This window comes from Eleginops maclovinus, chromosome 1, assembly GCF_036324505.1.
Source record: "Eleginops maclovinus isolate JMC-PN-2008 ecotype Puerto Natales chromosome 1, JC_Emac_rtc_rv5, whole genome shotgun sequence".
In the NCBI taxonomy this organism is placed as follows: Eukaryota; Metazoa; Chordata; class Actinopteri; order Perciformes; family Eleginopidae; genus Eleginops; species Eleginops maclovinus.
Window position 1 is genome coordinate 7,676,047 of NC_086349.1, and position 15,519 is coordinate 7,691,565.

At 43.1% G+C, this 15,519-nt stretch overlaps 1 protein-coding gene across 2 annotated transcripts in view; it reads right to left on the bottom strand.

The window, feature by feature from the left end:
* agrn (agrin) overlaps window positions 1–15,519 on the bottom strand; it is a 239,651-nt gene that overhangs the window by 70,133 nt on the left and 153,999 nt on the right. For both annotated transcript variants that reach the window (XM_063885698.1, XM_063885707.1), the window contains 3 exons: window positions 13,753–13,977; window positions 10,584–10,790; window positions 1,150–1,371 (listed from right to left, as the gene is read on the bottom strand). In XM_063885698.1, coding sequence (XP_063741768.1) covers window positions 1,150–1,371; window positions 10,584–10,790; window positions 13,753–13,977 — 654 coding nt within the window. The remainder of the gene's footprint in view (window positions 1–1,149; window positions 1,372–10,583; window positions 10,791–13,752; window positions 13,978–15,519) is intronic.

Genomic DNA, 15,519 nt, shown 5'->3' on the forward strand with positions numbered 1-15,519 from the left:
CAATTAGAGTGCATGGTCAAATTGGCCTTCTAAGATGGCATTAAGCCATCAAGAGTGTTCTCTAAGTGGGTCTACCAAGCTGTAAAAAATGTGCCCGCATGGCTGTGTGCCTGCATAGTGGATCTGAAGATATGTTGTACCCCGCAAAGCTCTGCTGTGGCTGGTGTGCTAATGACTCTCTGATACTCCGACACAGCGAGACAAGGGCCTCATATAGCCAACGTGGATAAGTATGATCGGTATTCTGTTTCAGCGGAAGTAAAGTGCACTTTTACTTAGAGGTCAAAAAGCAAATCGAAATGTGTTGTTGTTATTATGGAAGGGCTGGAGAAGAGCAGGAGGAGAAAGATGAAGAGTAATGGACCAGGGATGAAGAAATGCCTTAAGGCGAGAAACTAGAGGTACAAACATGTATTCTCATGCACTGGTCAATTTCAAGAGTTTGGGCTACTGAGCTTCAATAACATGTTATCTTTAAGAAGGTTTATAACCAAACCTTTGCTATTTTTGTCTGTAGATTTCTACTTAATTCAAGAAAAAGTTAGCATTAAATAATGCCTTTTATGCACATTTAAAAAAAAAATATTAGAAAACCTTCATAAAAATTGATCCTATTTACCTGTAGTGCAAAATGTTGAAATCTATAACACAAACCTTTAAATACCGTTTCTCAAAAATGATCTTGTTTTATTGATTCTGAATATATGCAAATGAGTTCATACATATTAACATAATGCCCTATTTAAATATCTGAACATAACATTTCAAAAACCTTGTAATACAAAAAAGAATTGCCTCAATGTGTGTAATCAACTGGGGGAGTTTCATGGTGATATCTATCACATATTTCCCCTATTCACATGTAGTGTTAAGACACTTAAAGATGTATAGTGAACTGTGACTTTGTTGGATATGAAAAGGAAGCCCTGAAGGGGTCGCCATGATTATAATTCCATATATGTTAATTGTTAGTGTCTTAGCAATATAATTCTGCCTGTGGGTAATGTAGAACCATTAATTAATTTGATCCTAATTATATTCCACAAGGAGACGTCTTTCCCTACCTGTGAGCTATAATCCACACGTATCATAGTGATTTGAACGGTGAATTACTGTGTAATGTAATGTGAATGTGGTGTGGCTACTCACCACAGGGTCCTTTGTGCTGGATGTGAATGGACTTCTGCAGGGCGCAACCCATCGCTCTCATTTCGCATGGGCTCCCGTAGCTGTGGCCGTCGGATCCGCACACAGGGTCCGACGTTTGCGGGCAGGCCTCGGGGCACTCGCACACCGGCTCGTTGTTCTCGACCACACAAACCGCCCCGTGATCGCACACCTTATCCAGGCAGGGGCTCGGTATGCTGAGATCTGAAGGCCGAAGGTATAGAGAGCAGAATTAGAGGAGGGGGATATTGGACTGGGTTGATGGGAAGCGGGTAAAATACATGGTAGAGGTTGGAGAGAGGTCTGGGACTGGATAGGGCAAAGGTCAGAGGGAGTTGCGTTAGAGCGTAGCTAGACGGGGAACTGCAGGTTGTTAGAGAGGGAAGTAGGCAATATGATGTAATATGCAGTACAGATGTGTTTCTGTGACACCTCTGCTTCTTATGTCAATTCCTCACCTTTGTGACTACCCTGATCCTATCCTGAATCTTTAAAGAATCTGATGGCACAAGGGAAGAGGATAAAAAAGCTGGCCCTGTAGCACAACTGAGATGAAACGGCATACGAACAATGGCTGCACATTTCTTTTTTTGGGGGGGGCAATAAACGCCCGGATTAATTGACGTTCCCAATGTGCCCCTTCAAAGAAAGCCATTTGCATCTGAGTGAGAGCCACAGCTTCAGCCAAAGCTGCTTGAACTGACACGGAGGAGCGGGAAAAAGAGGCGTGTGTGATAGAAACTGCAGAGGAAAAGAAAAGAGGAGGCGAAGGGAAGAAAGAGCCCTCTGCTTAATAATTCACAAAAGGCATGCTCCTGGGCTGAGGCAGATATGAAATGTGAACATCACAGAGAGGTGTCTGCTTCAGTCTCTCCCTCTCACGCACAAGCTCCAGCAGGACTTCATTAAAACCAGGACTGGGTTTTGCACCTATAATTCTCAGTAGTAGGAAAATGGGTGTCGACCTGGCTGATATAACTTGACATGATCAGGAGAGAGTGGAAAAAAATGCTACAAAGAACTCTTTGATCACGGCCTCCCGTCCTGACACAATCAATTCTTTACAGTTTTAAGCGTTGATAACAAAAATGATGTGGCGTTGTGGTGCTTGGGTTAATGGTTAAAGTCTGAGCCTTAAGTCAGGAAGGAATACACTCCGGTATAAAAAGTAAGCAAGAGACGGTAGGCTGAGTCCAATGCAATTTTCATTTGGGAAGCTTCACGCATGAGGGGCGGATCACTCAGCTAAATGTGGTGTGTCTGCAGATTAGTGGAAAAAGCAGACGAAGGCATCAAATCATTTCTGATGAGAAGCGCTCAAAGAGGTGCATTTTAAACGCGAAGTCAAGCAAACTTCCTCCTTTTCTGGTCTTTTATTTTAGCTTTTGTTAGAGGGGTTGGGGTTGCTGTCAAGGAAACGGCCCGTTGTAATGACACCACCCATGGCGCCATCATTATTGCGACTATTACGGGATTAGATGGCATCACAGGGGGCAACTTGTCATGTTTCTGAGCATCATGATTCATTTATCAGCTTGGGATCGTTCAGTAGTACTATGCTGGGGTAAATGATCAACTGGTAACCCAGACCGAGGCAATTAGGTTGTGTTACTGTGATTGAAGCAATGGGATGACAAAAAGTGGTTAGAAAAACATTTCCAATTGTATAGAAGTCTATGAGAAAATGGCCCTACTTGTCACTTGATTTATTAACTCAGTGAACATTTTCCTAGTAAGATAACAGTTCTAGTCTCTGGTTCCAAGTTTTCTTTGCTAAACCTTGATATTCATTTAGCTAATTAAGGTCCCATTAACAAAAATAACAAGATGGGCCGCCATTAAGCTCAGTTGGTAGAGCTGGCAACCCATGTACATGCAGACGACCAGGGTTAAATCCGGCCTGGAACCATTTTCCGCTTGCCATCCCCTCTGTCTCATCCTTTCAACACTATAATTTTAATAAAAGGCATTGATTGTCCATACAAATCTTTAAAAAATCTTCAGATAAAAACATGTATTGTTTTCTGTGTTTGCATACCAAGCTGCTGTCTCTAAAGAGCTCGAAGGTGCCACATAAATAAATAAACGTCTCAATAAAGCTTGATTTGCCACAGTTTCAAAAACAATTGACTTCCTGTGATGTCTTTTCAACTCCTCAGATGTGTCTGAAAATGTGTCTGTGTAACTGTCATAAGCCTGTGATCCGGGCTTAACCGCGCAACCTTGTCTGCATAAAAGTTCACCAGCCCACTTCCCAAGGACGGGCTCCTCAAACACAACTGCAGCCTCTGATAACGCCTTAGTCTCCTTTTCTCTTTGTTTCACACCCATAAAAAAGATGAAAGAAAATTCCCCTCCAAAACTAATTTTTTTTATCATCCTCTACCTCTGGGGGGAACAATTTCTGCCTGATTTATTAAGTGGAAAGGGTGTAAGAAAAAAAAAAAAGAAAAGGACATGACAAAATTCCCCAAGTGTAAAAATCTTATGACACAGTTAAAAAGCTGTCTCGTCCTTTCTCTTGGATGCAAGCAGGAGCTTTGAAATGGCAGCCTGTCACAACTAAGGCTGGTGGGATGTTGTTCAGAAGCCTGTTCCAGCTCTTTTTCTCTCCCTGGTCGCCTCCTAGACACTTAAATTCAATCTTCTTCATGCATGTATCAGTGTTTCTGTCAGCCAGGTCCAGAACAAACCCAGGATCCTGGGTTTAAACCAAGCTATTTTTATTTCTATGAAGGAATTAGCTTGACAGTTGAATGGGAACATCTGCAGTGCCAAACACGTAATAAGCATGGTGGCCGAGGCATTGTTTTAGTGGCTGAGCAGGTGCAGTGAGTGGGCTGGGGAAAAGTCAGGAGTAAATTGTAAAAAATAAATCATGAATATTTCTTTCTAATAAGGGATTCTGCCCGGTGACTTTGCACTCTGCTACAGTATGTTCCTGTACCATGAGGCAGGTTGAAAAGACTTTACATTCTGGGGGTCACCTGAGTGTGTATGCTCACTGCCAGCAGCTGTGTAACTTTTCTTTCTTAATTAGAGTGGTATTTGAATGGCACGGCCCTGCTACAGGCCTCGGAGGGGGTTACATCAGGTAAGGCCACGCTGTGTTAACCCAAGAGCTGTTGGTCAAAACATTTTAAATGACATGTTCGTCCAATGTGTTCATATTTGCCATTCTGTCCAGTATCATTACCGCCAACTTAGTGGTGTTATCTGACTGGTAAAGCCACTTCTAAAGCTTAACAAATCCCCTGTAAGGGGGCCCTGATGGCACAGCACACTGTCTGCCATTGCTGCAGTGAGCAGGCGTACACTGTTAACCCCCTCCCAGTAACATGTCGGTGAAATGCTGGGAGATTATTTTGGCGAGAGCTTCCTCCCATCTCCGCTCAGCTCATACATATGTTAATTGGACTTTTCCCCCCTCGGGTCTGTGTGCAGTTCCAAATCGCTGCCTGTTTTTTTTTTTGCGGGGCAGTGAATCGGTGTAATCCAGGTGATGGTTGTAGTAGCCAACTGGCAGGGAGAATCACCAACAACCATTACAACGCGGGACTCCAATCTTCATCGTACCCCGCCCCCTGTGTTTTTCACCTGCAGGGCTTTGATCCGACTCCCTTTGCCTCCCTCACATTAAAAACATTTATGTATTATATTAGTCGAGGGGAAAGGGAGGTGCAGACAAAAGGCTATATTAGCATACAGCAAAAGGGATACCCGCGGGCTGTGTCTGTCTACCAGTGAACACTTATCACAGGCAGGAGGGGGGGGCTCTGTACATATCACAGATAGGAATGCGCTGCTCTTCAAAAATGGTGACAAGCTAAAAACAGCGAGGGGGAAATAAGAAAGGCAAGCTGGGATTTTTGTGACATTTATCCATCAGAGGGTAGATGACTAAAAAAGAATCCAAACGAGCGATATTATCCTCCAGGTGTGTGACACAGGAAGTTTCAAATATTATTTCTCAAACTGATACAAAAGCAAACATAAGAGAAAATGAAAACGACTGTGCTTATTGCATCTTTAATTGAGTCTGATGAGCTACAGCAGAGGAAACAGGAAATCAAATCAAGTAAATTGGCGGACGGTTTGCTTGATCACAGCCCGACGGCTGGTGACACCCACTACGCCTCAAGTCACTTACGGCACCCTGTTGACCCGCATTTCTCAGCAATTTCTGCTCGATGGCAGCCCGCAGGTCGCAGTTAGTGGACCAGCGTTCCCTGGCTGCTGTCAATCCGGCTCCCTTGGCACTTCCCGTAATTAACTTGATTAGGAAAAACAGCACTGGTGATCTCAGGCTGACTAACATACCCGAGCCGCCGACTGTTTGTGAGTCCAATCACTGCAGCCAGCAGAGATGCTAATCAAATAAACATGCAAATGATAAAATATTCCTCACAGAGTTTTGACACCTAAGGTGACTGAATTTCTTTTCCCTCTTTGCAAAGCTCTTTGTCAATGACAATGTGTCTGCCGTTGAGTGATTTTGCGTTAACTCTGAAGGCGACAGACGAGACATCAAGCAACTTGCTCGCTCTTCGAGTTATTTATTTTTTCTGCACTTGCAATCAAAAATGCATACTCAGCTGTGCACACTGACAAAAAAGCTGTGAATAGAGAATTATTTGTCCAGCCTTTTTCGTTCGTTCACACTTAGTTTACCTGACAATGTGTTCCTCTCTTACTGTGTGTTTCACTGTTTTTTAAGGAATTTTCCTCGTCTTAAAAGGCAGACTGCTGCTTGTATTTATGCTTCATGCACTACCCATTAACAGACTCTCTGCTTCCTATTCTGCAAACACCAGATGTGAGGCCAGTGTGTCAACAAGCTCCAAGGAGTTGTGGTGAGCCACAGCTTCCATTGATTAAAAGTGCTACTGAATATGCCCTAAAACAGCCTAAAGGGGCAAAAGAAGAAGAAGAAAAAACACAGTCTGGGAAAGAAGTAGGGAGTGATAGAACTTGGGCCAAGACAAAGACAAGTAAACAAATGTTTTTTTAAGTAGTTTTCAGTGAACAATTCTGCTTCTGAGTATACTAAGTACTTTGTAAATAACTCTGATATAATGGTCAGTTTTTTTTTACTGCAAGATTAGATCACTCTCTTTTACTCTTTTACTTAAACACACACACTTACACAGCTAGGTAAGGGACAACTCTTCACTGTGATTGAACCATGTCCTTTCAAAGCTTCATTACTCATGCTGCAGCTCAGAATATCTCTCCATAAAGCTCCAGGCAGTATATCTCTGGGCCAAGCAAAAGCACATTAAGCAGAGTACATTACACACAGGTGCAATGAGGAGTTGAGGACCCACTAAGCTATTTTGATAATTATTGGTGTAAGCACAGTAGATATGGACTTCTTTCTGGCTTTTCCTGACAAATCATCAGCATTTCAGCTTTAAAGCTGAACACATCAGAATCCTTTTGATGAGCCTTGAAAGAACCGACCCATCAAATATTAAGGCAGCAAAAAAAATAATAATTTAAGTCTTTGAAAACATTAGGGTGCCAATGTACCACTATTGTTTGGTCCTCTAAATATACAATTGCAACAATGTCCATCCCTGCACGCACACTTCCTTGTTTATTTCGGGCTGGTGCCCTGCTGTGCTGACATCATACAAGAAAGGGAGAATTTAAAAAAACAGGACTTTTACTTAAGCTCAAAATGTTCTGTATGATGAAACATGATGCAATAAAGTCCAGAGTAAAAAGGAATCACAACTGTTGATTTGGATGCCAAAGCAGCTGCCGCTTTGGTGATGAAATATATTTTCTTTCTTAAGTGTCACAGCACTTAAGATTCAAGGTTACGGACCAACCCACCCACCTTCCTGGAACCCAGGTCTGCCTCACTTCCAGAAAACCTTTCACAGGCTCAAGTGTTCTCGGACTTCTCGAAAAAGATTTGTGACTCAGCCTGGATGTGAGTTAATCAGCTAAACGCCATACATCTCAATCTCCTAATTGACAAGCTTTAGATATCAATCGAATAGTGTTCTGGGGAGGACAGCAGTCGGGAAATATAGACATGTGTTGCATGACCGTTCTTTGTTGAGGCAAGGGTTGACATGGGTGGGGTGAGAGGGAGGGGGGCTTGATATTAAGGCGCTGTCAACCACATGAAAGTAGATTTACGACGGCGCCAGTACTGGAGAATTTCATCCGTTTGACAGCTGACAGGGCAATCGATCACCCGGGCCCCGACGCACCACTCAGCCAATGAAACGAGGACAGGGATCGTTATTTATCAAATAATGATAATTTAATATATCAAACTCTTCCTTTGCAGATGCATGAAACTTTGCCTGAAGCCTTCGAAATCTGTGTGCCACGATCACACAGCGAGCATTGTGGAGGCTTCTTTTGACACTGCCAGTCACTGTCAGAGTACAAGCACAATAGAACACAATAGAAGTGTGTGTGTGTGTGTCTCACGTTGTATACAGTGTGTGATCAGTGTGGGCTATTGATCCATCTCTGACAAGGCAGGCTTTTCAGGAGATACAAAGACGCACCGAACACACATTCTCACATTGCATTCATCCGTTTTTGGAAAGTGCTTTTTTTACGTCTATGTAAACCTTGACTTAATCCTCCTTACTTAGTAAATGAAAACACACAAAGTTGTGTCATGAAGCGCTATTTACGCCCTGTGTGGATTCGCCACTAATGTATTTGTGTGACACTCTGGCGAAAGCATATCAATGTCTGGTTCTACGAGTTTCTCCAGGCATTGTTGAATCATTCGGAAATAGAGGAAAATAGCTGTAACAGCCGAACTGAACAACCTTCAGTTAAAAATGTTTTAAATGCCAGTGAGAAAAGTATTCATATTTAATTGTCAATCACGTTGCTCTCATATTTATGACTAATTTAAATAACATTATTTTATGTTTTGATGAACTCCTTCCAGAATTTAAGCAATTAACAATTTGGTTGCTTGTTCTCTTGCTGACAGCCCCCCCCAAAAAAGCACGAACACAGACGTTTTTTTACAATTTGGCAACAAAATGTAGCTATTACGGCTTTCTTTTGATGCGTTAATTGCAATTAAATCAGAACAAAATCTGATTGCTTTGGCTCGTACCGCTGTAGTTAACAAGATTAATTCAGCTGCGAGAAGATTCGAGAAGAAGAGCTGAACATGTTTTTTTGCATTAAGTGTGATAAAACAAGGACAGTAAGAAATATTGAAACAGGAAGACAGAAAGAAAGAAAGTTCTATCAGGCATGGACACATCCACACAAACACACTCATGCCTGCATATCATCTGTCTGACTAAACCAACAGTCTCTGTGGGCACCTACGCTCGCCTCTTTTGATGTTTAATTAAAACTGAATGGAGGGAGGGGGGCGTTTGTGGCGCTGTGTTTTGAAAAATATGCAAATGTCAATAAAAATGCATTAAAGAAACATACTACCAGTCGCTGACGGCGCTGCGCAAGGGAAGGGAGGAAGGATGAAGAGAGAAGGCATGTAAAATAACTAAATAAATGACGGAGGAAGGGGGGGCTGGAACACCATTTGGCAGAAATAATGAAACGGAGCAAAACACATAAGAGCTCGCACTGCCGTTTCCCCGTATTTAATTTATGCACAGCGCAGACGGACGAATAATGCTAATGAGAGCTGGAGCCTCCCGATGCTGACAACTGGAGATAACTTTGGTATTCAGCTACACCCTGACGCCTGGGGGACGGACATATCTCTCTGGTTTTATCACGACAACAATGGCAGTGTGGAGGGAAACTCTGGACAAAGTAACACGCCGTGTCTGCTGTTTGGATTTGTTGGGTGAGGTATTATGTATGACACCAAGCAACACAAGCTTCGGGTTTATCACGCATGCTTGGGTATGGGGTTACGACGGGACACAACAAAAATCCTTTAATTCAGGAGATGGTTCAAATACTACAAGATCAGCCGTCAAAACTCACTTCAGAGGTGCTAACATGAATGTACACCCAATTCAAAAGGCATAGATTAATTTCTAATCTCTTAAAAATGTAACTCTTCTCCAGAGAGAACATCAGATTTCATTTTTTTTAAATGAATAAATCACCATTAATTCTAAGTTAGAAGAAGTTAGTTAGAAGTTTGACTGTTGTATGAATACATAGAGTACAGTTTAGATGCGACAAGTTTGAAACCTGTGAATGATGTCACAGGAAATGTTGACAACTGTTTTTCACATGTTATCATTTCTGTGAAATGAAAACATCTGTTCAGACGTGTGCAACTCACGAGTGGACACCTATAGTTGCTTGCAATTTGAATTAAATGACGGCTTAATCAAGTTTACCAAATTAAAGTGCTTTTTTTTTCACATTAAAAGCTAATGTTTTAAAAAATGACTTTGCTTCAGATAAATTATTTGGAATCATAACTCAAACCTTAAAGGAGCAGAAATAAGGAATTCCAACACTAGCATGAGACGGAATGCAGTCAAACAACAACCATAGGGAAATTTTAATCTAAAAAATGGAAAATAAATGAGATATTTCTGCATTCATTGTGCAGTGCAAGCTTTTATGAGATGATGGTGAGAGGGGTGTGAGGTAAGGAGCTTGCATGCATTTTTCTGCATGCAGAAAAACAGGAATCAGATGTGAGCAGTGTTTAGGCGGGTAGGAACAGGAGGAGCTTTTTTTAGACAGGAAATATAGCACAGAGAGCAGGAAGACTTCTCCAACCTCACAGATCACATCTTTTCAGGAGGGTAAACAGACGGAAAGGACATTGATGACACAAAGAGACAGAAGGAGGAAAAAGACAGCTGTACAAGACCCCTGCTGTTAGGTCCTCTGGGAGCGAGGGGGGAGGGCTTCACCCCTTAGAATCCACCTGATGAGGTCGCCCACTGGGTGACCCCACTTTCCACCTGCAGCCAGACAGCCAGGAGGACGACCACAGGGACAAAGACAGACAGACAGACTGAGTGACGCACTGAAACAAGAAAGAATAGCTTTTTATACAAGAATAAGCAACACACAAGAGACAAAGACAGAGGAGAAGGGAGGGAGAAAAACCACAAAAAGCCACCGAAGTGGAAGACTTGCACTGGTGAAGGAGTAGAAAACAGAGGGTGTGAATGAATGAAACATGAAGGTGGCGTTTCATTTAGTTTGAGATGGAGGGATGGAGCGTGACAGGGATGAGGAGATGGATGGGAGGTGGAGGAGTGAAGGCACCGGGTTTTTTTTGTAAGGAAGGCACACAGTCGGCTTGAGTTTCCCCAACAACCCCCCCTTCTTCAAAGAGCATCACTGAACCATTTCTCAGTAAAGCACAGACACACAAACAGTTAGCCTAGAAGATAAAGGAGGGAAAACACACATTGAATATGCAATAAAACTAAGCAAAGGGAGTTCCTATCTCTTCCTCCGGCTCCACTCACCACAGGGCCCCTGGTGCTTGATGGAGATGAGGGTCTTGCCCAGACACTCGGTCTTGCGTCGCATGCAGTCGTTGGTGTAGGTCTGGCCGTCCTTGCCGCACACAGGCTTGTAGGTCCCGTCGCACTCGATGGGGTCGCAGGAGCAGCGGGCGTTCAGCTGCTCCACTAGACACACCGCGTTGAAGAGACACTCCTCCTGACAGCCCTCTGGAAAAAGGAGACGGAAACAAAGGGAATTTATATAGAATTTGTGGATCATCCAAATGGTAAATGGACTAGATTTAGTCTTTGTGACACCCCAAGTGCTTTTAAATGTACAAGTCAGCATCACCCTTTCAGACACTTTCATAGAAAAGCAGATGCTTTCATAAATTTGCCACCTGCTCTGACCCTTACCCTAATATTCACACATATTAGTCCATTCCATTAGGAGCAAGGTGGGAAAATATCTTGCCCAAGGACACATTCACTTGTTGACTTCAGGGGAATTGGGATTGAACCCCTTACCTTCCTATTGGAGGATAACCATTAACCTCCTGAGCCAGAGTCAATTTCTTAAGACTATTTTTCAGTTTTCTTTTCAAGACCAATAAAACACTTCAGAAAACTTTAAAGGAAGCATCTGCGATTGTAACATTTTGGCACGCAAGACTTTAATGTTCTCGTTTATTGTCGCACGGCACTTATAACATTTCTAAGAGTTGGTTTCCAGTGGTTATTTTGGGTAAAGTTTGACAGGCTGATCACCATAGATAAAAAGAAAACAGAAGTAATCTGCAAAAAAAAACTAGAAAACCAAGACTCTGATAACGGGCAAATTTTGACTTACATTCAAACAGTAATTACATGTTAGGCTGGACTGATACCGCTGGTGGCACACGTAAAAGCTTTTCTTTCAGCAGCAGAAAGGCATTTTAACAACGCACCAAAAATGATTATATGGTACCCTGATTGAGTTTTAGGTAGTGGTTAAATAATAATCTAAGGCACTGTTCCCAACTATAGCAAAACAAATCTAATGTCATTTTATTTGAATAGTAGTAGTAATAATAACAAATTTAAGATCAGACAAATTACGTTTAAAGATAATACAAGACAAAGAGCTGGCGGGTGTACAGATATAAAATTGGTCATGAAAAGGAGTCTCTCTTTATTACTTAATGTTTCCCTGGTGCTTGTAGCAGTCCATTTGTTGTTGTATTAGAAATCTTTTATGTTGTTTTTTGAATCTTCTTTGTCTTGAATCTGGGAGAGTCATTTGCCAATGTGTCAGAAAATATTGCTGTTACCGCACAAGAGTTTGGAGGATGAACACTTCAGATGTCCTTTGAAAGTGATAGTTAGTAGTGATTCCTCTTCAGGATAGTGTCTAGTACATTTAAGAAAAGTTTCTCACATTTCCCTTAACTTTTGAGCCAAAAAATCCCACATAGTAACATCGTAATTGGTAAGCCATGATTAGGATCACATTTAACGTGCTCACAAACTTAAATGATAAAAGTTCCCCAAAAACTTTATTAAATTGGAAACCTCAAAGGAATTAAATAATTTTTAGGGTCAAGTTAAAGCCTAGACTATTATATTCATTACATTTTGACTCGCTAAGCAGAAATCTACAGTATAAATTGGGACAGAAAGAAAGGAAAACTGCTAATGTGCGACGGCAAATTTGCCATTGAAGTGAGCAAATCCAATTTGAAGCAGGCCTCTGTTCTGGAGGCGCCCACTAGGCTTGGAATTTATTTCATTCCCGATCAGTGGATCGAATTTGTACAGCAATTCAATTCCTTCTTCCGCTTTCTTTAAAAGCCTGTCATGCCACACTTAATTACATCGCCGCTGTATCTGAGCGAGAGGGCTACAAGGATGTGCCATGTCATGGTTATAAGTCGAAATGGCCATTTTCATTAGGATACCAATTTGTAATTTGCTTTGGGATATGATTTCATGGATCTCTGTTTCAAATTGAATTATTTTTTCATTTGGAATAGGCAGAGAAGAAATAAAAAAAAAAAGCTTCATCCATTTGATCAAGAACATGAACTCAGCCTGGGAATATGTGTGATTTGAATCCCCCCGCTCTTCCATCAGTCTGTCAAGTCGAGCGGACAGGAAGATTTGTGTGTGTTTAAGAAGTGTGTGTCAGATGTTTTTTGTTGACTGTACCAAATGGGGTCATTCAGCGACCTAGTCTCGTCTTTGGTGTTGTCAGGGGGTCTCAGGACACGACTGAATCAACACCACTGTAGGCTTGTAGGGCCCCGCCGACAAAACACAGCGGGGGAAAATTGGATTTCCTCCGATAGCTATCAGATGTACAGTAAAAGCTGACAGGTCTTTGTTGACTGAGGCTTAAACCCCCTGTTCTAATAGCACAGATAACAACCCTGCAGCCTCTTATCTGGCCGGAGGAGACTACTGCTGGCATGGATACAGAACAGACCCCAAGACCCCGGAGTCATTTATCTCTGTGCCGAGCAGTGGGACGCAGTTACACAGTCAACTACAGTACACCTGTTCAAATATGAGAAAGAAGTTGTGCGAACTTGGACATATCACCATGTGTTGCAAATGTTTGGTGACTGTTGATCCTCCTGCATACTAAAACCCATACATACAGTTTTCTGATTTCTGTTCAGTTAGACCCTTGTCGTGTTTCAACCACTTAGAGATGTCCTGCCCCTTAGAAAATCCTGTACAATGTGTTGGATTGCTAGCCAATAGAGTGGCGCAGGGATGACGTATTTTTGTAGGCCGATCCGGAAGTAAGCCGTGCATGGGTTCCCTCGTCAAAAAAGCCATGCAATTTCTCCAAAGGATTTTGGAATATTGTAAAAAGTGCTGGTGGAACAGTGGGTTATAGATGCTGTGAGGTGCTAGATTGTGGAAAGCATTGAGCTGATTTAACTCAAGTCACAGCTACCATAACAACGGAAAGTAAGGGCGACATCATAAAGGGTTAGACTAACAGCGGGACGTAAAAATAAAAAGCCTGCATTGGAGTTACGAGTGTGTGACTCTCCCTCACTTCCTTTTATGTCTACCCACCAGCAAGTTAGAGGTTCTTTTTTTCCTCAGCTCCACAATAGCCGTGCTTTATGATGGAGAAAGATTCTAAAAAGTTCTACATTTAGGCTTCCCTGTTGACTTTCAAACAAACTGCCCTTACCCAGCCTTCTGCATTTTCCAGCATGGATCTTCCTGACGTTGATGCCTTTCCGTCTGCCGGTTGCCTCCATTGCGCACTCGCTGAGATACGTATGTCCGTCGCTGGCACACAGAGGCTCGCCCCCTGGGGAACAGGACTCCGGCAGGGGAGAGAAGATGGACTGGCGGGTGATGGTCTCCACCCGGCACTGCGTGGTCAGACTGTTCTCATTGTCTTTACACGGGTCTGTGGAGAGAAACACTTTCATGAAGCCGGGAACGTCAAACTATTTTATCATATTACATTTCCAAATCTATTCATGTTAATTAGACCCTGTGGGATTGAAAAAGAAAGCTTTAATCAAAAAACATATCAGGCAATCTCTGTTCCTCTGTGGAAACAGTACAGCAATAAATTGGCACGAGAAAAACAAGACATTACAATATATCAGGATATGGTGCGGTTCTTTTTCTTAAATGCCAGTAAACAAAAAACTAACTTTAGTTTGCCTAGTAAATTAAAAGAAGAAGAGAAAAGAAAGGGAAGAGGGGACGTGACGCTCCATCACTGTGGCTCCACAGATATTATCAGGGGCCCCGCAGCTGACGGGACCTTGGATGTAAAGGTGAGACAAGGGAATGGATGAAGAGACTGTACTTCGATTTACTCCCTGGCACCTCTCTGCTTACAGGGGAGTGTCGGCTTGACGCGTTAGCCGTATCAGCCCGTGATCATAATGGAATTGGTTTGTGGATGTGCGGGACGGAGGGGGGGGGAGTAACTTCATGTTACAGGAGCTTTATCCTTGCCCGCCACGCATTTCAGCATGTAGGAAGACAAAGGATTTATGTAGCACCGTGACTTATCGAATCGCTGCCAAGCTGCCGGCGACATATTCAAAACATACCGAGGATGAAACACTGTATCGTCAGGAAAAGGAGAGGACAAAGAGAGAATAAGGGGGAATGCTTTCCAAAGACCTCTGGCAGGGATGCAAGGAGCAACAATGCGGAGACACAAAAAGGGAGTTTGGCTGCGGCGGGGCTCGGAGGCCGGAGTGACCACACTCGGCTCTGGCCAGGCCTGGGATTGTCTTCTATCAGCACAATGCAAAGGCTTGCAGGGAATAGCAACCAAGCAAACAGGGTTTTGTATTCCTCGTAATGCATGCAGCTTCTCGGCATGATGCAGTGCCTCACCCGCCAGCCAGGCTATTATCTGAGAGAAAGACCATTACCTCCCATAGAGTGAGAAGAACAGCTTCCAGGATCCATGCTTTGGTCTAGCTGAGCAAGTAGGGTAATTACAGAAAGAATGGCCTGTTTGCTGCAAAGACTAGCCGTGCATATAAATCAAACGCATTTGTCCAGCTAGGGCTAGCGACTTGAAATAGCCGAGGCTTTAGATGAAATGGCTGCGGGGAGATTTAGAGCACCATAAGGGCCGATTTGTCCCCCGAGCCCTGGCCCTCCCCAGGGAGGATGGGCCAACTCGGGTCACTTTGGCCGACTCCGGCTGGATTTATACGACCAACCTTCCGCCGGCGGACCTGCACATCCATCTCTCTTTCCCCACCATGCTGCTCTGTCTCCCGGAGGCTCCCGCTGCTGAGAGACAGAGCTGCTGTCTGCTTCCCTTTCCCTCCATCTGGCTCCAAACAAACAAACAAAACCTCAAAGTTGAGCGCCTCGGGAGTAAACAACTATCGCCTGATGATAACAAGGATGAGCAAAAAAAAAAAAGAGAGCCGGGCCCGACGAGAACGACAGCGCCGAAGACCTACTTAGA